Source organism: Oncorhynchus kisutch, linkage group LG4, assembly GCF_002021735.2.
Source record: "Oncorhynchus kisutch isolate 150728-3 linkage group LG4, Okis_V2, whole genome shotgun sequence".
NCBI lineage: Eukaryota > Metazoa > Chordata > Actinopteri > Salmoniformes > Salmonidae > Oncorhynchus > Oncorhynchus kisutch.
In genome coordinates, this window is record NC_034177.2 from 30,964,393 (window position 1) to 30,990,033 (window position 25,641).

A 25,641-nucleotide genomic window follows, 5' to 3' on the forward strand; every position below is an offset into this window, starting at 1 on the left:
CAGAAAACAACTTCCAACAACCCATAGTGGGAAAACAGGATGCCTAAGTATGGTTCTCAATCAGAGACAACGACAGACAGCTGTCCCTGATTGAGAACCATACCCAGCCAAAAACACAGAAATACAAAAACATAGAAAAAAGAACATAGAACGCCCACACTAGTCACACCCTGGCCTAACCAAAATAGAGAATAAAAAGCCTCTCTATGGCCAGGGTGTGACAGTACCCCCCCCCCCCCAAAGGTGCGGACCCCTCTAAAGGGGAGGGTCCGGGTGGGCCTTCTTACGGCGGCGGCTCAGGTGCGGGACTGAAGTGCGGGACCCTCGCAGCGGGCCCCGGATTGAAGACCCTCGTAGAGGGCGCCACTGGACTGAGGGGCTGTGATTCTGGCAGCTCCGGAGTGAAGGGCGACTCTGGCAGCTCCGGAGTGAAGGCCTATCTATTTTTATTATGAACTGGGTGGTTCAAGCACTGAATGCTAATTGGCTGACAGGCGTGGTATATCAGACCATATAGCACGGGTATGACAAAACATGTATTTTTACTGCTGTAATTACGTTGCTAACCAGTTTATAATAGCAATAAGGAACCTCAGGGATTTTGATATATGGCCAATATACTGTACCACGGCTAAGGGCTGTATCCAGGCACTCCGCGCTGCGTTGTGCATAAGAACAGCCCTTAGCTGTGGTATATTGGCCATATACCATAACCCCTCGGGCCTTATTGCTTAAATATACACTCCATATATGAAGAACAAAATCCTTCTTAAGTGCTTCAGAAGCAAGGTTGGGTAGGTTAGGCTACTTTCTAAATGTTTTCTGTTACATTTACTAGTTAACTGAACAAAATTGTAATCATTCATGTAATGTTTGGATTACCCAAACTCAGTAATGTAATCGGATTACTTTTACATTACTTTCCCCTTAAGCGGCATTAGAAGAAGAGAAAAACAATCCAGCAAATACATTTGGTGTGTCATCATAGTGGTCTCTGACTTGTGGTCAGACTCGCTCAGGTGGAGCAAACTTAAACTTGCTATTTTTTCAATGCTGATTTGAACGTCATTAAGAAAATTGAAAGGTGTCATAGTGTATTTCTTCGCAAACATCCTTTCTGAAATTAAGAGTAATCGAATAAATAATCATCAAAAGTACAGTGTCTGTAATCCGATTCCAATATTTTTGCTGGTAATTTAACTGATTATTACAGAAACTCAAAAAAGACAGTAACATTGGCTGTACTTTTTGTGATGAGCATACAGAAACAGTTTTGCATATATTTTGGCATTGTCTTCAGGTAAAACATATTATGGTAAGATATTTATATATTTATTGGTGATAATATTATTGATTACTTTTGTTTATTATGGGAGAATGTGCTGTTTTGTTTCCTTAACTACTCCTTTAAGGATGAAGAGAAAACAATTTGACCTCTTAAATGTAATTGTGCTCATGGAAAGGTCATATTCAGAAAATCACTAATAAAAAAACACTTCCTTGTTTTCTATAAGGAGTTGGAATAGTACATTAAGATCATTCTAGATGATTTGAATAAGAAAGCTGTAAAAACAGTCAATGTATCTTTTAAGGCCTTTGTATAGTCAGTGGTGTAAAATACTTAAGTAAAAATACTTTAAAGTACTACTTAAGTAGTGTTTGGGGGTATTTGTACTTTACTTTACTATTTATATTTTTGACAACTTTTACTTTTACTTCACTACATTCTTATTTAAAATAATGTACTTTTTTACTGCATACATTTTCCCTGAAAAAGTACTCGTTACATTTTTAATGCTTAGTAGGACAGAAAATGTGCCAAATTCCACACTCAAAATAACATACCTGGTCATCTCTATTGCCTCTGGTCTGGTGGACTCATTAAACACAAATGCTTAATTTGTAAATTATGTCAGAGTTTTGGAGTATGCCCCTGGCTATCCATACATTTTTTTTTAAACAAGACAATTGTGCCGTCTGGTTTGCTTGCTAATGTCTGTGCTATGCTATTTTGACCCATATGTAATTGTGGATGGATCTGGTTTTGGATCATTATTTCTGCTAATTGAATTACGATATGATTTTGCCTTTCATAAAATATTTAATCATATTCACATACACGCTTTACGTGTATGTGAATGTATAAAATGTGCCCTGGAGTCAATTCTTGTATTTAGAATGGATTTCCAATTCAAACATTTTGCGGAAGGATATCCCAAAATATTTGGCCTCATATACTACATACAGTATGGTAATAGGTGGGTAACATTGTTCCGGGAAAAGGATGTCCTGTTTTTTGTTGATATAATGTTGAGGATTTACAAGAGTTACATTCTCTACTATAGTTTGTAAAGGCCAACTTACATTCTCTACTCTAGTTTGTTTAATGTCATCGGGTCATCTGCTGTTACAGACAGTGTGGCATGTGCATGGTGTTTGGTCGCAGTTCAGGTATGTACACTACATTGATACAGGTAGCCTACACAATAACCCTCTCTAGCAATAGACATGTGTTGATACATTTTCCAATACAATACTATTTGCCTGTTTGACTTTAGTTTAATGTAAACATACCTCTCACAATTACAACAATTAACATAGGCCTAGTTTTTTATTATCTATGAAAATAATTGAGTAATTATCAATGCACACATAATTTTATAACATATATGTTTTTCTTGACTTCCAAGAGCTGATACACCATAACACAAAACATATGGGCTGAGTGTGCAAACAGGAATGTGTTGTGATTGTCTTGACCAGGGTTGCCAGGTCTAGCTTAAATTTTAAACGAAGACCACTCAAAACCCACCCACAGGGCCTCAAAACTGAGCCAAAAAATGTTTATGCGCAGCAGTAGAGGAGTTGCCATATTTATCCAATAAACCCCTTTTCGATAATGCTTTTGAGCTAATTTAGAAGGAATTTCGATTTAACATGTAATGACAAGAAGCAAAATTCAGATTTACATCAAAATAATAATTATTACAAGCTAACGTGACTAAAGGAATTTGAATAGTAGCAAGAGAAAGGATAATTTGCCTTTATTAACCTCACTAGGGTAGGGGGCAGCATTTGGAATTTTGGATGAAAAGTGTGCCCAAAGTAAATTACCTGCTACTCAGGCCCAGAAGCTAGGATATGCACACAATTAGTAGTTTTGGATAGAAAACACTCCAGGTTCTAAAACTGTTAAAATAATGTCTGTGAGTATAACAGAACTGAAATGGCAGGCAAAAACCTGAGGAAAATCCATCCAGGAAATGCTTTTATTTTGAAATGCCTGTTTTTCCATTGAAAGCCTATCCACCATACAAAGACTTATGACCCAGTTCACGATCTCTACTGCTTCCTCAACAGTCTCTAGGTATTGTTTCAGGCTTTTACTCTGAAAAATTAGGGAGAAACAGCACGTTCAATGAGTGGACAGTGGAAATTTCCAGACATGAGTCCAGTGTGTGACCGGGAGCGCGCATTTCTTGTTTCTCTTTTTCTATTGACGAAGCTTTTGTCCGGTTGAAATATGATTGATTATTTATGACAAAAACAATATGAGGATTGATTATAAATATCGTTTGACATGTTTCTATTAACTTTTATGTTACTTTTTAGATTTTTCGTCAGTCTGTTGTGACCGCGCTTTGTTCCAATGGGTTACTGAACAAAACGCACCAACAAAATTGAGGTTTTTCAATATAAAGAGGGACTTTATCCAACAAAACAAACATTTATTGTGTAACATGGAGTCTTTGAGTGCAATCATATGAAGATCATCAAAGGTAAGTGGTATATTTTAACGCTATTTCTGACTTTTGTTATTCGTCTTCTTGGCTGCTAACTGTTTGTGATGATTTGTCTGCTGGGCGCTGTTCTCAGATAATTGCATGGTTTGGTTTCGCCGTAAAGCCTTTTTGAAATCTGACACAGCAGTTGGATTAACAAGAAGTTTATCTTTAAGCTGGTGTATAACATAAGGTATCTTTTATGTATGTTTACTATGAGAATTTCTGTTTTGTTGACTTCCACGCTCTGCAATTTCACCGGATGTTGTTTGAGACAGTGTTTTACTGAACAAAATGCGGTAACAAAACTGAGGTTTTTGAGGAGGGACTTGATCCTGGGTGCTGTTCTCAGATAATCGCATGGTTTGCTTTCGCCGTAAAGTATTTTTTAAATCTGACACCGAGGTTGGATTAACAAGAAGTTCATCTTTAAAAAGATGTGTAACACTTGTTTGTTTCATGAATTTTTATAATGAGTATTTCTGTTTTTGAATTTGGCGCTCTGCAATTTCACTGGATGTTGCCCAGGTGGGACAGTAGCGTCCCACACCCCATAGAGAGGTTAAACTCGCCAGATCATTTACCATCCATCAATGGATGTCCATTTAACTGGTTTGACTGCTATGAATAAGCAATAATGCCCGAGGGGGTGTGATATATGGCCAATATACCACGCTAAGGGCTGTTCTTAAGCATGATGCAACGTGGAGTGCCTTGATACAGCCCTTAGTCGTGATATATTGGCCATTTACCACAAACCATGAGGTACCTTATTGCGATTATAAACTGGTTACAAATGTAATTAGAACAGTAAAAAGTAATGTTTTGTAATACCTGTGGTATATGGTCTGATATATCACAGATTTCAGCCAATCAGCATTCAGGGCTCAAACCACACAGTTTTGAATTGTAATTATAAACTGGGTGGTTTGAGCCCTGAATGCTAATTGGCTGTCAGTCGTACTTTTAGAAAGAGAGGGTCCAGATTGTCTAGCTCAGCTGATTTGTAGGAGTCCAGATTTTGCAGCTCTTTCAGAACATCAGCTATCTGGATTTGGGTGAAGGAGAAATGAGTGGTGGTCGTTTGACTGCGGACCCATTACAGACGCAGGAAATGAGGCAGTGATCGCTGAGATCCTGGTTGAAGACAGAGGACAAGTTGGTCAGGATGATATCTACGAGGGTGCCCGTGTTTACGGATTTAGGGTTGTACCTGGTAGGTTCCATGATAATTTGTGTGAGATTGAGGGCATCGAGCTTCGATTGTAGGACGGCTGGGGTGTTAAGCACATCCCAGTTTAGGTCACCTAACAGTACAAACTGTGAAGATAAATGGGGAGCAATTAATTCACATATGGTGTCTAGGCCACAGCTGGTGGCTGAGGGGGGTCTATAACAAGTGGCAACAGTGAGATACTTATTTATGGCAAGGTGGATTTTAAAAAGTAGAAGCTCGAACTGTTTGGGCATAGACCTGGATAGCATGACAGAACTCTGCAGTAGATTGCAACTCCACCCCCTTTGGCAGTTCTATCTTGTCGGAAAATGTTGTAGTTGGGGATGGGAATTTCAAAACTTTTGGTGGCCTTCCTAAGCCAGGATTCAGACACGTCTAGGACATCAGGGTTGACGGAGTGTGCTAAAGCAGTGAAAAAAACAAACTTAGGGAGGAGGCTTTTGATGTTAACATGCATGAAACCAAGGCCTTTACTGTTACAGAAGTCCACAAATGATAGTGCCTGGGGAATAGCAATGGAACTGGGGGCTACAGGGCCTGGGTTAACCTCTACATCACCAGAGGAACAGAGGAGGAGTAGGATAAGGGTATGGCTAAAGGCTATAAGAACTGGTCGTCTAGTGTGTTGGGGACAGAGGATTAAAGGAGCAGATTTCTGGGCTTGGTAGAATAGATTCAAGGCATAATGTACAGACAAGGGTATGGTAGGATGTGAGTACAGTGGAGGTAAACCTATGCGTTGAGTGGCGATGAGAGAGGTTTTGTCTCTGGTGGCATCAGTTAAACTAGGTGAGGTCTCTGCATGTGTGTGGGGTGGCACGAAAGAGATATCTAAGACATTTTGAGCGGTACTGAGGGCTCTACAGTGAAATAAAACAATAAAAACTAGCAATGTCTCCAGTGATATCGTCATTTTAACATATTTATTGTATCAAGTTGTAGGTAAGTAACCTACAATCGCATAGACATTAATAGGCTACTTGATGACCAACAGATGCAAATGTATCATTCTCCACGTTTATTGTGAGTTTCATTGTGGACTTTCCCCATAACAGAAGCACGCAAGGGAGTTCCATAATTTCTATTTGAAATTTCCAACTGCGCAGCGCTCAAGATCCAAGAACTGAGCATGCATAAAACCCTTTCCTTGCATGCAGTTTAAACCTCCTTCGAGCGAATTTATGTAATGCTCACTAGTGCGCCTAAAGTCGTTTCCCAGTGCTTTGTCACAGTTATTTCTTGATGTGCATCAGTTCTTGCACATTAATACTGTATGTTTTATGGAAAAAGGGTTGGAAATACTTGTCTCCATAATGAAATTGGCCTGTCTACAACTGGTAAAAAGTTGTCAGAACATGCTGCAGTTCTCTCTCAACACACACACACACCCCTCCGGCCCTCCCCTCCCCACCACTCACACACACTCAGCAACAGCCTTGCTTACTGCCTGATAGTGAGTTGAATTTAGAAGTAGCCCAGAAACCTGGTAAATTTTCATCCTTGACATCTTTTTCAAATGAACTAAATGTCTGGAAAACTGCGGACATGTCAACCCTGCTCTAGACATTTATAGGCTATTCATCTTATTGGTCCAGTTAGAGACCATATCATTTAGAGTCACAATTTGAGCTGTAGACTATAAAGGACATTATTTGGTCCTAATTTTACAGCCATTGATAAACTTGCAAATGTTCATAGTAGCCTATAATTGTTACTACTCTGTAGTAAGCCATTTTCAGGAAGATGTCCAGTTTGGCTGACCCTTTATTAAAGCACAGATTGTTTTGCAAATATGCTAACCTACCTACCAGTCTCAATTTCTCTTGAAATAGATTCATTGTTCCTTGTGTTATCGTATTTGTCACATGCTCGGTTGTGAAATGGGAAGTGGGGAGAAAATCTATTAGTGACACTTGTTGCGCACATATGAATGCACATTTTTTCCATGTGGCCCTTATCAGATGTCATCTCCATGACATGTTCCTGTGATTTTTGGCTGGATCTTGACTTGTTTTTGTTGATACACCGTTCACTCACCTCTGGCACAACTGATGCTCATATTCTGTCTTTTGCTTTAATAGGTAGCACAGTGCAGTAATGACCAGAACAGATCATACTTGAGGTTCAGAAGTTCTTATTTCACGTTGAAGTGATGAAAAACATGATCAGAGGTGTGTATTTGCCCTATTTATTGTGCAAGTTAACTATGTTCCATTTTATCAGTACACTGACATAACAATATTTTTAATAACAAAGCATAATATTATGTTATAGAACTTATCCTACAGTAACTGCGAAAGGGGCTATCTATTTTTAGACTTGTAAATGAATGATGTATACATAGTGATTCTTGAAGAATATAACTTCATGAGCTTAGTTCAAATGTCACACCCAAAATATAAGGTTGTTTTACTCCAATGTTTGTAAACACTGTAAATGTTAACAAACACTGCGTAGCCCTTGCATCCCTCAGGTTTTTACCAACACAGTTGGCTTTGTTATAGTTTCAACTGCGGATTGGCCCTTGAATCACTTATCACTTTATAAATGTACATTTTCAGACATCGTCATTGTGCAGCATCCTGTTTCTGTGTATGTACCACTGAACTATAAGGTGACTGAGTGTGAGAGCAGAGGGAACCGGTATCCTGAACTACCAGTGGTTCAAGTCTAGTAAAGAGGAGGTATGTGGTTGTTGAGGATTTTTGTAATTCTTGTCTGACACAGTATTATGTTGTCAATTCATAGAGTAACACAGTATATATCCAATGAAATGGTTAATGTTTTTTAGGTATTTGGTGGGACCAGAGCAGATCTGATTGTCACAGCCCAGAGGTCTCAGCTCTACATTTGTCGTGTGAATGACCAGTTCTGCAACTGTATGTTCAGTAAATGGGTCACAGTAAAGGTCCTGGACATTGCTAAACCAGGTATAGAAATCCCTTATATTACTTACCAGTTGAAAGATAATAACATGTTTGTAATACAGGTTATTAAATCTTCTTTGATCAATTTAGAGCACTATTTTGCCTATAATGTATTGCTATTGCATTTTTTTTTTAAATTTTTCTTCAGGTCTCCCAGTAGCATGGCGAGGGGAGCCCCATATCGCTGTACACCCTGCACCCCAGACTGTCAGACAAGGGGAGAGACTCACCCTCAGCTGCACCGCCTTTGGCATTCCCACCCCTCACTACCAGTGGTACAGAAATTGACTTCCTCTGTTGGGCAAGACCACGGACACACTGCAGGTAACACCAGTGTTTATCTACTCCTGCACTACTCTGTCTTATCATTTGCTGGCTGAGATACCATGCTTCACCATTCCTATCTAGTGATGGAGTGGTAAAAAAATAGGTGTGAAAACTCTGGTTGAGGCGAAAAAATGAACTCTCCCTATATTTTCAATGCAATTTCCCCCAGAAAGTGAGTGACAAGTGCCGAGGAAAAAAAGTGGGTTAACTGTGTTTACTTGTGTTTACCCTCCAATACACCACTTGTCCTATGTAAACATTGTAATTTAGAATAACTTCATTCATATTTAACATGAGGTTTAAATTCTAGGAGAGAAGTCTTATGTGTATGAGTAGAGCCAAACAGTGATGTGAATGCATTTGATTGTGTCCCTTGTAGATAGAGAATGCAGAGTCAGACCATAGAGGAACATATCTCTGCTATGTATCCAATGTTCAAGAGGAGAGATGGACAGAGGCAGCTGATGTTGAAATAGGTAAATGGAAGTGGGATGCTACTTGAAGGGCATCTGGGCAACAAAAAGGAAATAATGTTTACATGAATTGAACATAGTGTGAATTATGATGTCATATAGCCAAGTCTTTTGTGAATACTGCTCTGTAATTATAAACAGATGTGCAATAGTGAATATGAAACTCTCGCAGTAGCATATGACAAAGCACTAGCAGCAGTTATTTTACGTTTTCAGTGGCATGAGCTTTACTATTAGCGTTTTATATATTCCCTGACAAAGTCTACCACATAATTCACTGGAAAGTAATTCCCCACTTTTCACTGAGCTAGTGGAATAGCGGTAAGTTCAGATTCCTGCACATCCCTCCCACAAGTGGGTCTTTCCATTCTGCTGACGATTTAAGGTACTTTCCCTTTGTTAAAGACTGTACTAGAAGTTTTCAGGCTCTAAAAAGTGGTCAAGGAACTAGCCTTTGGATGTAGGTTCCCCTTTGTATGTGTTTTCTACATGTTGGCACATCAACAACATTCATATTTCAAAATCTTTATGAATTTGACCCAACCAGATTGAATGAAAACTAGGAGTCCTTTTACACTCTCATATTGCTTTTGATCTGGTTTGTTGTGTTAACAGATTGAAGTGTGAAGTGTTAGGTTATGCACTGATTATAACTTTTATTATTTTTCCATTTCTTTCAGTGCCATCTAATCAACTCACAGGTAGGGGTCAGTGGAAATACAGTGTTGTTTTCTTTTTCTTTTATTTGTTATTTTTTAAATTTGACCCCTTTTTCTCCCCAATTTCATGGTATCCAAATGTTTTAGTAGCCACTATCTTGTCTCATCGGAGACGAAGGTTGAAAGTCATGCGTCCTCCGATACACAACCCAACCAAGCCGCACTGCTTCTTAACACAGCGCGCATCCAACCGGAAGCCAGCTGCACCAATGTGTCGGAGGAAACACCGTGCACCTGGCAACCTTGGTTAGTGCGCACTGCGCCCAGCCCGCCACAGGAGTCGCTGGTGCGCGATGAGACAAGGACATCCCTACCGGCCAAGCCCTCCCTAAGCCGGAAAACGCTAGGCCAATTGTGCGTCGCCCCACGGACCTCCCGGTCGCGGCCGGTTACGACAGAGCCTGGGCGCGAACCCAGAGTCTCTGATGGCACAGCTGGCGCTGCAGTACAGCGCCCTTAACCACTGGTTTGAGGTATTCTTAGAATGCGGTTTGAGCATTATGTCATTGAAGTGGGGAACTGTTGTACCAGTATTTCCTGATATGTGTGGTTTCATGTTTCTATAGTATAATTAATTAGCTGTTCTCAAAGTACAGTAAGGTGACCCTGATTACAAATTCCACCATGGTCTTTTCGTCCAGCGACTGACAAAGTGGCCCTGCTTATTGGTAACCTCAACTACTCCCACCATCCGGACCTGATGGCCCCCACTATGGATGTCCATGAGCTGGCCAACCTGCTGCAGCAGCTGGGCTTCAGAGTGGTGTCTCTACTGGATCTCACCAGGGAGGAGATGCTGGCGGCTATTGACAAGTTCCTTCTCCTGCTTGACAGGGGCGTGTATGGTGAGTTCAATAATGTTCTGGTGGTTACATTACAATGGAGAATGTATTTTGAATTGAGGGTTTTTCAGAGACTCTAGAAAGCTAACGATGACACTATTCACTGAAAAGTTGCAAATGTATACAAAAATATTTATCTGTTATGCTGAAACCAGACATCTTAGTCTTGTTAAATGATGTCTGAGTGTTGGAGCATGTCCCCTGGCTATCAGTAAATGTTTTTTTTTTAAATATTACATTTTTTTGCTGTCTAGTTTGCTTAATGTAAGTATTAAATTGATTTATACTATATATACTATATTTTAGCAATTCTATTTACTTTTGATAATTAAGTATATTTGAAACCAAATACGTTTATACTTTTACTCAAGTAGTATTTTACTGGGTGACTTTCACTTTTACCTGAGTAATTTTCTATTAAGGCATCTTTACTTTTACTCAAGTATGAAAATCGGGCACTTTTTCCACCACTGGCTGTTTCTGAGGCCTATAGCACTTCGACTTGGCAGATTTATTTAGCACCTGTAAAGGGCCTTTAGCAACCTAGCAACTGTCAGCTTATTTTCCTTTTTATATTTGAGTCAAATAAGAGCATTACATTTTATGTGGCATGTAAACATTTGTAAGAGTTTGACATTTTCTGTCTCATCTAATAATCCATGCTTGTGTGTTGTATGGCTGTTATAGAAAACGAGGTCAGCTTAATATGAAAATCAATCTGAAAAGTAGCGATCTGGATTTTCTAGGAGCTTTAAGGACCTGCACAGTTTACAGATTCAAAACATGCTACTTGAAATTACTCAACTCAGCTGCACAGGGATGCAAATCTTCCGGTAGTTTACCAAAGTTACTGGAATCTTCCGTCATTTTGGTAATTAACAGAAAATCTATGGCAATCTATCATAACTTTTGTGATTTATACTTGGATAACTTTAAAAAAATCATACATATTCATGATACATATATTACTATATTTTATTTGATTAACATTTTTCAAGTGATAAAGCCACACAGAGGGACAGAGATAATTACAGGCGCCTGTAAAAAGTTGAAGTACCCAGAAGGGCCACTAGATGTCTTGTGATATATTACATAAAATCCTTGAAGGATACCAAAATTCTGGTAGTTGACTGGTAGTAACATACACTCCCTTTGCAACCCTACACATAATATATAGAGCACAAGCAACATAATATTTTATTGATGAAGGACAGGGTCAGTGTTCTACAGTATATGATTGCTAAAATGAAACATGGAGCCTTGTTTGACAGATGCCATATTAGATCTGTACCTCTCGCTGAACTGGAGTATCGGGTCCTCTGAATTTACCCTTATGCCTATGAGAGACATTGCTTTTCCTTTTCACGCCATGTAACATGCGTTTGCCACGGATTTGATTTTAATCTGATTAATTAACAGCGATCAATGCTAAATAACAAAATAGTTATTTTGGTGTATAAGTGAAATACACACAAAATATACAACTAACATAATGCTATCCCCCACAGCCCTGTTCTACTATGCTGGTCATGGGTACGAACGTTTAGGGAGAAACTATCTGGTGGCCATAGATGCTCCACAACCAAACCGTTCAGAGAACTGTGTCTGTGTACAGAGGGTCATGTGCAAGATGCAGGAGAGACGGACTGCATTGAATGTGGTCTTATTAGACACCTGCAGAACATGGTAGGCCTCCTGATGGACACCTCATGTCATTGTTTGTTGCTCGACATTGAATTGCAAAAGTATTCACCCCCTTGATGTTTTCCCTATTTTGTTGCATTACAACCTGTAATGAGATCTGGTGCAAACAATTACCTTCAGAAGTCACATAATCAGTTAGATTGCACACAGGTGGATTTTATTTAAGTGTCAAATGATCTGTCACATGATCTCAGTATATATACACCTGTTCTGAAAGGCTCCAGAGTCTGCAACACCACTAAGCAAGGGGCACTACCAAGCAAGTGGCACCATGAAGACCAAGAAGCTCTCCAAACAGGTCAGGGACAAAGTTGAGGAGAAGTACAGATCAGGGTTGGGTTATAAAAAATATCAGAAACTTTGAACATCCCATGGAGAACCATTAAATCCATTATTAAACAATGGAAGAATATGGTACCACAACAAACCTGCCAAGAGAGGGCCGCCCACCAAAACTCACGGACCAGGCAAGGAGGCCATTAATCGGAGAGGCAACAAAGAGACCAAAGATATCCCTGAAGGAGCTGCAAAGCTCCACAGCGGAGATTGGAGTATCTGTCCATAGGATCACTTTAAGCAGTACACTCCACAGAGCTGGGCTTTACGGAAGAGTGGCCAGAAAAAAATAAGCAAACATGTTTGATGTTCGCCAAAAGGCATGTGGGAGACTCCCCAAACATATGGAAGAAGGTACTCTGGTCAGATGAGACTAGAATTGAGCTTTTTGGCCATCAAGGAAAATGCTATGTCTGGCGCAAACCCAACACCTCCCATCACCCTGAGAACACCATCCCCACAGTGGAGCATGGTGGGGGCAGCATCATGCTATGGAGATGTTTTTCATCGGCAGGGACTGGGAAACTGGTCAGAATTGAAAGAATGATGGATGCCGCTAAATACAGGGAAATTCTTGAGGGAGACCTGCTTCAGTCTTCCGGAGATTTGAGACTGGGACGGAGTATCAAGAAAACACATTGTCATCCCTTTTGATCTGGCGGACTCACTAAACACAAATGCATCTTTTGTAAATGATAACTGAGTGTTGGAATGTGCCCCTGGATATCCATAAATAAAAAAATAACAAAATGGTGCCACCTGCTTGACAGTTGCTAGAAGGAATTTGAAATAATTTTACATTTACTTTTGATACTTAAGTATATATAGAACCAAATACTTTGACTTTTGCTCAAGTAGTATTTTACTGGGTTACTTTTACTTGAGTAACTTTCTATTAAGATATCTATACTTTTACTCAAGTATGACATTTATTACTTTTTCCACCACTGCTAAAACAGGTGTTAAGTTGCATATTTTTTATTTTCAGGTACAACCTAGATTGCATAACTTCTGAAATCAGGCCCTTGGTACCAATGGGAAACACCGTGTATGGATATGCCACGTATGTATTTTTACTCTATGTAACACCAATTGATTTATCAGTGTTCATTCATGGCCTGAAATCTAAATGACCTGCCTTAACAGATGTGAAAATGCAGAGGCTTATGAGGTAGAGGACGGAGGGAAGAGCACCGGAATCTTCACTAAATATCTGAACAAGCACATCCTACAGCCAGAGAAAGTCACCCACATCCTGGAGCTGGTGTCTGAGAGTCAGTGTTCTTGTATGATAGGCTTTGCTCTTGTGGAAGCCATTTTAACATATATTCATTGCATTTTTTACATCAATATTTGTATTTTTTATATCAATAATGGAATTTTCTGTATCAATAATTCAAAATGTTTATATACAAAAATGAATTGCTAATATCAATAATAATAATAAAATGATATCTATAATCACATTTTTTATATCAATAATTACCCATTTGATTCAATGGAGAAACCCATTGAATCATTCAAATTATTTATATAAAACATTTAATTTTTGATATATATTTTATTTGTAGATATATATTTTATTTGTTGATATTGCTCATAATTTTAAATATAAAACGCTAAAATTATTGAATTATTATTATTATAGTGATAATTGGAATTATTGATATCGATAATTCCATTTTTTATATACATTTTGTAAATTAATTATATAAGAAAATTCAATTATTGATATAAAAACAAATTCACCATTGAACCCTATGGGGAGTTATTGATATATTTAAAAAAATGATCTTGAAAATCTGAATTATTGTTATTGAAAATGACATTACTGATATCAAAAATACAATTATTGATATAAAAAAAGATATATATTAGCATTTATTTAGCTTAATTAAGACTTAGACCTGTATCTAAAATTGTATCTAAACATTTATTCAATTATTTTCCATTTCTAAAGTGAAAGAAAAATGATAGAAAATAAAAAAAGACAAAAAGAAAATGTCTTGATTACAAACTGTATGTCTTCACACCCCATAGTTAATACTTGGTGGAAGCACCATTGATAGCCATTACATGTGTGAATCATTTTGAAGAAAATGAGTATTGGGGTGGCAGCATCATGTTATGGGTATGCTTGTTACTGGCAGGGACTTGGGAGTATGTTAGGATCAAAATAAATATGAAAGGAACGAAGGACAGGTAAAAAGTTAGAGGAAAACCCTCCATAGTCTTCTGAAAACCTAACCCGGCGACAGTTTTATATTTCAGTGGAACAATTACAAAAAATCCTAATGCCAAAGACACACCACAATGGCTTTCATGAAGTGTTGAGTGTTCCTGAATGGTCTAGTAGTCTCAATCTTGGCCTAAATCTGCTTGAAAATCAGTGATAACAATAAACATTGAGTATGGCTGTCCATCAATGATTCCCAAGCAATTCCTTGAGCAATTTTGACAAAAACAATAGATATATGTTGCCCTAAGAGTTGCGTAAAGCTGGTAGAATCGTATTACTACGTACGGGAGTTGCAGCGATGGGACAAGACTGTAACTACCAATTGGATGCCACGAAATTGGGGGAAAAAAGGGGGAAAAAAATAAAATGTGGAGTAGGTTGTATACATCAGTAGGAAAAATATAAAATACAATTTTAAGGCAGCAAATGTCAAGACTGTGCAAGGGCCTTGTGTGTATGCTTTCAATAGGCGCTGTATGTAGGAGCATGCAAATGTAATACCACCCCCATGAAGGTCTTTAAAATATAGTTTTTATATCAATAATTCAGTTATCGATATCATAAATGTGAATAATTTATCTAAAAAAAGATATATATAACGGTGGCTTTGCTTTTAGCACTTCCCTCTAGTGGCCACATTCTGCATTCTGTGTGACTGACATTTCAGGATGGATGTTTTGACATACTATTAACACCAATCCATGACTCACATTGAAAATCCCAGGGTTTCTTTTGATAAATAGGAAAATTACTTTTGACAGAAATGAGAAGATATTATGCAAGAAATACTAAATTCCCTGCTAATAAGAGCAGAAGTGTGGCTTTTGGCTCCATTGCTCCTCTATAGGAGATGTACAGCAGTGTCTGTAAACAGGGTCAGTGTGGAACGTGTTGTTGTCTACTTGTTGAAGTACAGACATGTTGACATCTAAATGTTTATCCGTCACTGGGTACTCCCCCTGGTGTTTACCCTGCAGCAGGTAGCAGTGGGCGGAGCTTGGAGGGGTAGGCATGCTGTCCCCACTGGGTGCTTGTTTGTTTGTTTGATGGGTCTCTCTGGTAACATGACTTTGTGCGACAGAGCTGCATTAGCTTGTGACCTCATTCTCTAGAAATTCACACTGTTGGCCATAGCACAGCAGGAAACCTGAGAGGGGTAGAGTTAAAGACAGCTGCTCTGCCGTATGTGTGTGTGTGTACCTCCCTACACTGCTCTCCTGTGGTCACTCAGCTCCAGTGACAGTGATCCTGCATAGCTTAACACAGCCCATCAAAGGGGGTGGCGGCACAGTACTGTATATGTTGACTGATGAGTTGTCAGTGGCTGTAACAGTCAAACCTTGGCACAGAACCTCATGGCTTAGATTAGAGATATTTGCTGTATGTTAAGATTTCTCAGATGAGTTGCACCGCTACTCACAATAGGTTTTATTTCAGGGTTACAGCTGAAATACATTTCTGAAAGTGTTACAATTGTATCCATGTCTAGGAAATAGTATTCACTGAAGTGACAGATCATATCACAATCACGAGACCATTTCATGAACAATAAACACAGCGTTCCCAGAAACTCCTTTGAGGAATTATGATCTATGTCCTTCTTGTCTTAGACTTATTTATAAATGGAAAAATAGTTGATGTTGAACTGCTGTCCACTCAACTCTTATAGAAACATGGCGAAGACAGCTTGCTTAAAATATGTACTGAAGCCAAATCCTCTGCAAGAATAAGAGTAAGCCTGTATCCAGACACCTGAATAGGATTTCAGTGTATCCGTTTCTGCCTTTTACATACATGCTTTTGCCTAAACATTTCTGTAAGTTCACTCTTATCGTGCACATGTTTATAATTTAGGAGCCTTTACATCAGTCAAATAGTATTATTATTTTAATTTCAGTCCTACCATTAAACACTCCATAAGAACAGCTGTTACCTCGGCTGCGTAGGCTAACCTTTAACCTGTTCCTCAGATCTGGGCAGAAACCCTTTCATCATAGGCAAGCAGGTGGTGGAAATCAGACACACGCTAAAGGAGCCCCGCTCCCTCACAGATCCGATCAGGACCACCGGCCACACTGGAGAACTACATCTGAGAGACGCCTGCTGGAGACAGGCCAACGGTAAGCTTTAACACACCATAATATCCCCAATACAGACATGATCTTTACCCCATTTTTCACAATTGATAAATGACTGTGTGTATGTCAAGTGCTCTTTTTATTTCAGATGTTTTAGCCATGGTGTATCATTTGCTATGAAATCGTGTAACTTAAGTCAGTTTCTTGCCCTAAGCTAGTCTTAACAAGAAAGAGGAAAAAGCACTATTTTTCAGTTGTGTATGTGACATTGTTGTGGCTGTTATAATGTACAAACAGTGTGGTTTAGCATGAGTAATGACCATCACACCACCATTCAAGGTTTTACTGTTTATTTGTGGCGAACTTGTTTGTATATTTAAAGTCAGCCATCAGCTTATTTCACTCACAGTGTACCAGTATTTATAACATAAGGGAATATACTTTTGTCTTCCCCATCACATAAAAACGTACTTATCTTGTATTCTTTCTTCAAATTGAATTTTGTCATCACTAAAGTTCTTCAGAATCCCCATATATATTTCTGGCTCAGATAAATGAGAAGAAATAGTAACTGCTACTATAAACTTCTTCAAGGACAAGATGACGACCTTTAAAAGCAACATTTCTTAACATGGCTGCCTAACTTTCTTATCACGTCTATCTAGCCTGCATTCCAGAGATGCTTTGTTGCGTAGAATTTGTATCTTAAAACTGTCTTTCTACGTGATGTTCTCCCACAAAGAGCTACCACATCAGAAGTTGCTTATTTTCACCTGTGGAGTTGAGGTGGAGGTCAGCTTCTCAGCCTTGTTCTCCAACGTCATGGTTGCTTTTGGCAGAGTGAAAACCACTGGACCCAGAGCCCAGGACTGCACTATCACTCTGAGGAGCACACCTGTGAGTGACATCTTCACTCTTACTTGCCGCTACCTGCCACACTACCTAGAGAGCAGGACATGGTGTACAAACAGCCCTTATTAATAAGCAGTTTGATTTAGTTGCATGACTTCACATAATACTACACATAAATATTTTATTAAAATGACTTTTTAACTTCTTGTGAGACCTGAGAAATATATGTAACCCTGACAACAAAACTGAAAACCAAATGTTAGGAAAATGTGTTTAGGTGCTAAACTTTAGAAGGTTCTAAGAGTGGGTTCTGCACAAGGTGTATGAACTATTTCCTGTTGTGGTCACATCTCAATGCTAAAACTGTTGTATAGATATTTATCTGATCCTGACATGGCATTACTATTTATAATTTTGAAAATGTATTGCTCATAAAACAATGTTTTTTTAATATATATATATATATTTAAAAAACATTGTATATATATATATGAAGCTACAAAGGCTGCCAAGAGTGCACATGTAATCATCTCCTCTTTCCCCTGTACACTCGAGGCTGTGGTGGTTGGTGCCATTTAAGATGAGGGAGAAGCATTTTTTTTATGAGCATGGCCTTATTTCTATTACAGCATATTGGATGACTGTGATTCATATTCCATTCACCCAGCTCAATGTAACATTCATAGGTTTAAGCTACCACTTTATACACAAAATGTCCCTATACCCATCATGAGGTTGCTACAACCTAGCCTATGAATGCAAAATTACAATGTAGATGCTTTGGTCGAGAGAAAAATTAGAGTAATCAAGATGACAGACATTTAATACCGCCTTGCACACTCTTGCCGCCATCTAGCTGATCTAGGGTGTAATCATTAGTCTAACAGTTGCAAACGAGAGTTTCTTTTGGACAAATTCAGGTATGTTTATCCCCGTTAGGTTCTGTTTAAGAAATGTTTTTCTTAAACAGAGTAGGCTAAACTAGATAGCTGCATTCGCTAGCTAAGTAAAATAATAATAATAATACAACAAAGTATAGCTCTCTCTCCCTCATTTTAAAGAATTGTTTTATTATTTTTTCAGTTGAGAACAAATTCATATTTACAATGACGGCCTAGGAACAGTGGGTTAACTGCCTTGCTCAGGGGCAGAACAACCGATTTTTAGCTTGTCAGCTCAGGGATTCGATTCTAGCAACCTTTCAGTTACTGGCCCAACACTCTAACCACTAGGCTACCTGTTCAATTATTGTGTTTCTCTCTCTTTGAGCCTACTCACTACATTTTATGCACTGCAGTGCTAGCTAGCAGTAGCTTATGATTTCATAAATGGATTCATTCTCGGATCCTTTGATTGGGTGGACAACATGCCAGTTCATGCAGCAAGAGCTCTGATAGGTTGGAGGACGTAATAATTACTGTATAAGTCTATGGAAAGGGGTGAGAACCATGAGCCACCTAGGTTTTATATTGAAGTCAATGTACCCAGAGGAGGACAGAAACTAGCTGTCCTCCATCTACACCATGGTGTTACCCTTTAGACTGCTTTTGAGGCTACTGTAGGCCTTCGTTGCAAAACAGTGTATTTAAATAAATAATTTGGCGACATTTATATTGAGTATAGTTTTATCAAAAAAGGATACATTTATTAATGTTTTTATTATACATTCACTGAGGAGGATGACCCTCCCCTTCCTCCTCTGAGGAGCCTCCGTTGAGGCATACAGTGCATTCGAAAAGTATTCAGACCCCTTGACTTTTTCCAGATTTTGTTGTTACAGCATTATTCTAAAATGGATTCAACTGTTTTTATCCACTCATGAATCTACACACAATACCCCATAATGACAAAGCAAAAAAATTTTTTGTTTTTTTTGGTAAATGTATAAAAAAGATTGAATAAAATATAACATTTACATAAGACCCTTTACTCAGTACTTTGTTGAAGCACCTTTGGCAGCGATTACAGCCTCGAGTCATCTTGGGTATGACGCTACAAGCTTGGCACACCTGTATTTGAGGAGTTTCTCCCATTCTTCTCTGCAGATCCTCTCGAGCTCTGTCAGGTTGGATGGGGAGTGTTGCTGCACAGATATTTTCAGGTCTCTCCAGAGATGTTTTATCGGGTTCAAGTCCGGGCTCTGGCTGTGCCAGTCAAGGACATTCAGAGACTTGTCCCGAAGCCACTCCTGCGTTGTCCTGGCTGTGTGCTTAGGGTCGTTGTCCCGTTGCAAGGTGAACCTTTGCCCCAGTCTGAGGTCCTGAGCGCTCTGGAGCAGGTTTTTATCAAGGATCTCTCTGTACTTTGCTCGTTCAACTTTCCCTCGATCCTGACTAGTCTCCCAGTCCCTGCCGCTGAAAAACATCCCCACAGCATGATGCTGCCACCACCATGCTTCACCATAGGGATGGTGCCAGGTTTCCTCTAGATGTGACGCTTGGCATTCAGGCCAAAGAGTTCAATCTTGGTTTCATTAGACCAGAGAATCTTGTTTCTCATGGTCTGAGAGTCCTTTAGGTGCCTCCAGGCAGGCTGTCATGTGCCTTTTACTGAGGAGTGGCTTCCGTCTGGCCACTACCATAAAGGCCTGTTTGGTGTAGTGCTGCAGAGATGGTTGTCCTTCTGGAAGGTTCTCCAATCTCCACAGAGGAACTCTGGAGCTCTGTCAGTGACCATCGGGTTCTTGGTCACCTCCCTGACCAAGGCCCTTCTCCCCCGATTGCTCAGTTTGGCTGGATGGCCAGGTCCATGAAGTCTCGGTAGTTCCAAACTTCTTCCATTTAAGAATGATGGAGGCCACTGTGTTCTTGGAGACCTTCAATGCTGCTGTAATTTTTTGGTAGCCTTCCCCAGATCTGTGCCTTGACACAATCCTGTATCGGAGTTCTACGGACAATTACTTTGACCTCATGGCTTGGTTTTTACTCTGACATGCACTGTCAACTGTGGGACCTTATATAGACAGGTGTGTGCCTTTCCAAATCATGTCCAATCAATTGAATTTACCACAGGTGACTCCAATCAAGTTGTAGAAACATCGCACCTGAGCTCAATTTCGAGTCTCATAGCAAAGAGTCTTCATACTTATGTAAATAAGGTATTTATGTTTTTTATGTTTAATACATTTGCAAAATGTCTAAAAACATGTTTTCGCTCTGTTATTTTGCGGTATAGTGTGTAGATTGATGAGGGGGGGAAAATATTTAATGCATTTTAGTGTAAGGCTCTAACATACCAAAATGTGGAAAAAGTCAAGGGGTCTGAATACTTTACGAATGCACTGTATCTTATGAACAGCAGTTATTTTCATAGTTTTCATAGTTTGCCTTATGTCCTCTCATTTTTCATGACAACCTTGCTATTAGAAATGGCTGAGAAACAAGAGCAGGACATTTTGGCACAACAGCTTATCAGGTTTCTGCTTCTGTGAAGTAATAATTCCTTGGAGCATACTGACATCTAGTGGTTCAATGCATTATGTTCTCCCTACTTACTTCAGTAGTCTGCCACTTGTTATGCACTTTGTAAAATAACAAGTGGGTATCACAGGTTTTGCTGTAGTTGCCTGATGTATTTAATTCCTGACTTCTGTGTTTAGGCAATGGAGGATATATTCTCTAGTCCTGGGAGGTCAGGTGAAATGGACTCTCTGTTGCTAAATAACTTGGTTGCTGAAAACCCTGACTGTAGCCTCAGACTTTGTGGCCTTCAAAAGCTTCAGGTAGGTTTACTATGTCTGGGACCCCATATTTAATATGTGCAATTATATGTCTAGAAATGTATAAATTCAATCTGTATTATGTTTTTTCTCTCTCCCTGTTGTAAAGGGATCCTTAGTGATAAAGGTGGACCTACACTATACCCACATGGACAGGAAGCTGTGGCTACAAGAGAGCAAACAGCTGGACATAGGGAAGCCTCTTGTGGCATCCTGTGATCTGCACAGGGGACAGCAAGCAATGGTTGCCCAGAGACGAGATGGTGCCCCTGCCCAGAGTATGGGACACAGCCGCATCTCACACAGCAAGCAGCGCCCACGTCAGACATTGGGCCAGCCAGGCTCAATGTCTGACGTGGGCGCTGCTTGCTGTGTGAGATGCGGCTGTGTCCCATACTCTGGGCAGGGGCACCATCCCTTCACTAAGAGTGCAGAGTGTGCTGCCAAAGTCCCCACTGCAAGGAGCAATGAACCAGGGGAGAATGATGAGACTGAGCCCCATTGATTTCCCCTCTCCACGTCTATGGAAAAAGGATAGTCTAGTAGTAGTGACTAGTGTAGTCCATCGGATATTTGCTGTTTAGGCTTTAATCAATGTACATAATAAAATCAGCATGATACATTCCCTTTCTCTGGTTAAATTCTATCAGTCTAATTGTGGTTATAAAGGTGTGTATGTACTGTATACATGGGTGCATGTGAGTTTGAGGAGATGACATTCTGGATTATGTTCCTCTCAATAAGCACTATTGTTCTGTTCTCAGCATGACAGTCAAACAAATGAAATATGTATTATTTAAAATGATCACAGAATTAAATAAATTACACAATATAAATGGGACAATATTTTCATGTTGCATATCGTTGTAGACCTAAATTGTAGACCTACACAAGGCTGGGATGGGCTACAGGACAATAGGCAAGCAGCTTGGTGAGAAGGCAACAACTGTTGGCCCTATTTCGTAAAAGAACAAGTCCATATAATGGCAAGAACAGCTCAAATAAGAAAAGAGAAATGACAGTCCATCATTACTTTAAGCCAGTCAATCTGTCTTAAAGGACAGTCAATCGGGAAAATGTCAAGAACTTTGAAAGTTTCTTCAAGTGCAGTCGCAATAAGCAACAAGCGCTATGATCAAACTGCCTTTCATGAGGACCGCTACATGAAAAGAAGACCCAGAGTTACCTCTGCTGCAGAGAATAAGCTCATTAAAGTTACCAGCCTCAGAAATTGCAGCCCAAATAAATGCTTCACAGAGTTCAAGTAACAGACAAATCTTAACATCAACTTTTCAGAGGAGACTGAATTTTGAAATTTATTTTTTACCTTTTTTTTAACTAGGCAAAACAAATTCTTATTTTCTATGACGGCCTAGGAACAGTGGGTTAACTGCCTGTTCAGGGGCATCAGGCCTTCATGGTCAAATTGCTGCAAAGAAACCACTACTAAAGGACAGCAATAAGAAGAAGATACTTGCTTGGGCCAAGAAACACGAGCAATGAACATTAGACCGGTGGAAATCTGTCCTTTGGTCTGTTGAGTCCAAATTGGAGATTTTTGGTTCCAACCGCCGTGTCTTTGTGAGACGCATTGTAGGTGAACGTATGATCTCCGCATGTGTGGTTCCCACCAAGAACTATCAAGGAGGAGGTGTGATGATGTTGGGGTACTTTGCTGGTGACTCTTTCTGTGATTTATTTAGAATTCAAGGCACACTTAACCAGCAAGGCTACCACGGCATTCTGCAGCGATACGCCATCCCATCTGGTTTGCGCAGAGTGGGACTATCATTTGTTTTTCAAAAGGACAATGACCCAACACACCACCAGGCTTTGTAAGGGCTATTTGACCAAGAAGGAAAGGGATGGAGTGCTGCATCAGATGACCTGGCCACCGCAATCACCCGACCTCAACCCAATTGAGATGGTTTGGGAAGAGTTGAACTGCAAAGTGAAGGAAAAGCATCCAACAAGTGCTCAACATATGTGGGAACTCCTTCAAGACTGTTGGAAAAGCATTCCAGGTGAAGCTGGTTGAGAGAATGCCAAGAGTGTGCAAAGATGTCATCTAGGCAAAGCGTGGCTACTTTGAAGACGGCAGGACTTAGAAAACCGATCCACAACGATCAGGATCATGGTGTTACCCTGTGAGGGAGGGAGATCCATCAGGAAGTCCACCGACAGGTGCGACCACAGCCGTTGTGGAATGGGGAGGGGTTGTAACTTCCCCCTGGGCAGGCTCACACCAAGCAGGAGGAAACATAAACCCTCATGTCCTTAGCCAAGGTGGACCACCAGTACTTTCCACTAAGACAGCGCACTGTCCGACCGATGCCCGAATGACCAGAGGAGGGTGACGTGTGGGCCCAATAGGTCAAACGGTCGCAGACAGCAAACGGAACGTACAGACGCCCAGCTCGACACTGGGGGGGGAGTGGGCTCTGTACGTAATGCCCGCTCGATGTCCTCGTCCAGCTCCCACACTACTGGTGCCACCAGGCAAGAGGCCGGGAGTATGGGAGTGGGATCCATGGACCGCTCCTCTGTGTCATACATCCGAGACAGTGCATCTGCCTTTGCGTTCTGGGAACCTGGTCTCTAGGACAGGGTGAAAACAAAACGGATAAAGAACATGGCCCACCTTGCCTGGCGAGTGTTCAGTCTCCTCACCGCCCGGATGTAGTCCAGATTTCGGTGGTCTGTCCAGATGAGAAAAGGGTGTTTAGCCCCCTCAAGCCAATGTCTCCACGCCTTCAAAGCCTTGACGACAGCCAACAACTCCCAGTCCCCCACATCATAGTTTCACTCCGCCGGGCTGAGCATCTTCGAAAAGAAGGCACAGGGGGGGGGGGGGGGGGGGGGTTGGTGGCGAGAGAGAGAGAGAGAGAGAGAGAGAGAGAGAGAGAGAGAGAGAGAGAGAAAATGTTATTTGGCCCTATACCTGACTGCTGTGACTGACCCAAACTTAAGGAAAACTTTGACTATGTACAGACTCAGTGAGCATAGACTTGCTATTGAGAATGGGCGCCGTAGGCAGACCTGGCTCTCAAGAGAAGACAGGCTATGTGCACACTGCCCACAGAATGAGATGGAAACTGAGCTGCACATCCTAACACATATTTCCCTCAGATTAAACAGAACCAAACATTTGAAAACAAACCCAATTTTGATCAACTCACATATCTACTGGGTGAAATATCAGTGTGCCATCACGTCAGCAAGATTTGTGACCTGTTGCCTGTTGCCACAAACACCATTCTAAATACAACCCATATTTATTTTCCAATTTGTACTTGAACTATTTGCACATCGCTACAACACTGTATATTGACATAATATGGCACTTGAAATGTCTTTATTGTTTTGGAACTTCTGAGTGCAATGTCTACTGTTCATGTTTATTTGACTTTTGTTTATTATCCATTTTACTTGCTTTGGCAATGTTAACATATGTTTCCCATGCCAATAAAGCCCTTGAATTGAATTGAAAAATGGAGAAAGAGAGAGCAATGACCTGGTGCTGGTGCACATACTGTATCTAGCCAGTAACTCCTCCAGGATGTGTTGACGTCATTTCACAGAATTTATTTTTGGACGGAAGCTAGTTGTCGTGTCTTTAATATAATTTTCAGTTTTTAATCAAAGATTCTCTGTAATTAAGTATTACACGATTAAGTATTACACAACTTGAAGGAACTGCTGGAGCAGTTTTGCCTTGAGAATAGGCAGAAATCCCAGTGGCTAGATGTGCCAAGTTTATAGAGACATACCCCAAGAGACTTGCAGCTGCAATATCTGCAAAAGGTGGCTCTACAAAGTATTGACTTAGTGAATAGTTATGCACACTTTCAGTTTGTTTGTTTTATTTCTTGTTTGTTTCATAATAAAACATATTTGAATCTTCAAAGTGGTCGGCATGTTGTGTAAATCAAACCCCCCCCCAATAATCAATTCAATTCCAGGTTGTAAGGCAACAAAATAGGAAAAATGAATACTTTCGCAAGCCACTGTATAGCCTATTTAACATTTTAAGAAGTCTACAATTCCATTGATTGAAAGAAAAAACAACACATTGAAGTTTAAGGACAAGCGTCAGCATCCAACCTTAGCTAGGCTAGTTCTAAGCTACTTCAGATTCAGTATATCTGAATAGTTTACTAAACATACCATTCGAAATTTGTAATGAATATAAAATACAGAAAGGTTCAACCTGATCAAGAATACGTTATCAAGCCACATATTTATCAATTGAAATGGCTTTCTGCAGTTGAATGTGTCACCGCTGGCTAGGTTATATGCCCAATATCTCACCATAAATATAATCCCTGGTAGCTCGCCGTGATCGTATAGTGGTTAGTACTCTGCGTTGTGGCCGCAGCAACCCCGGTTCGAATCCGGGTCACGGCA

At 40.0% G+C, this 25,641-nt stretch overlaps 1 protein-coding gene and 1 non-coding gene across 6 annotated transcripts; both read left to right on the forward strand.

The window, feature by feature from the left end:
• The first annotated feature begins 2,280 nt into the window (after positions 1-2,280).
• On the forward strand, positions 2,281-21,858 carry LOC109888847 (mucosa-associated lymphoid tissue lymphoma translocation protein 1). Of its 5 annotated transcripts, XM_031822788.1 has the most exons (15): positions 2,281-2,451; positions 7,101-7,190; positions 7,581-7,703; positions 7,811-7,949; positions 8,095-8,270; positions 8,653-8,749; positions 9,427-9,447; positions 10,107-10,310; positions 11,816-11,993; positions 13,336-13,410; positions 13,494-13,621; positions 16,557-16,706; positions 17,407-17,561; positions 21,115-21,237; positions 21,344-21,858. In XM_031822788.1, the coding sequence occupies exons 8-15, from the start codon at positions 10,166-10,168 to the stop codon at positions 21,737-21,739; spliced, it is 1,350 nt and encodes a 449-aa protein (XP_031678648.1). In that variant the 5' UTR covers positions 2,281-2,451; positions 7,101-7,190; positions 7,581-7,703; positions 7,811-7,949; positions 8,095-8,270; positions 8,653-8,749; positions 9,427-9,447; positions 10,107-10,165; the 3' UTR covers positions 21,740-21,858. The 5 variants fall into 5 exon arrangements, with proteins under 5 accessions (XP_031678648.1, XP_031678646.1, XP_031678649.1 ...); XM_031822786.1 differs by having other exon boundaries at positions 9,427-10,310; XM_031822789.1 differs by having other exon boundaries at positions 7,634-7,703; positions 9,427-10,310.
• A 3,711-nt stretch (positions 21,859-25,569) lies between these two features.
• On the forward strand, positions 25,570-25,641 carry trnah-gug (transfer RNA histidin (anticodon GUG)). Its single transcript has one exon. It is a non-coding gene; the product is annotated as a tRNA-His (tRNA).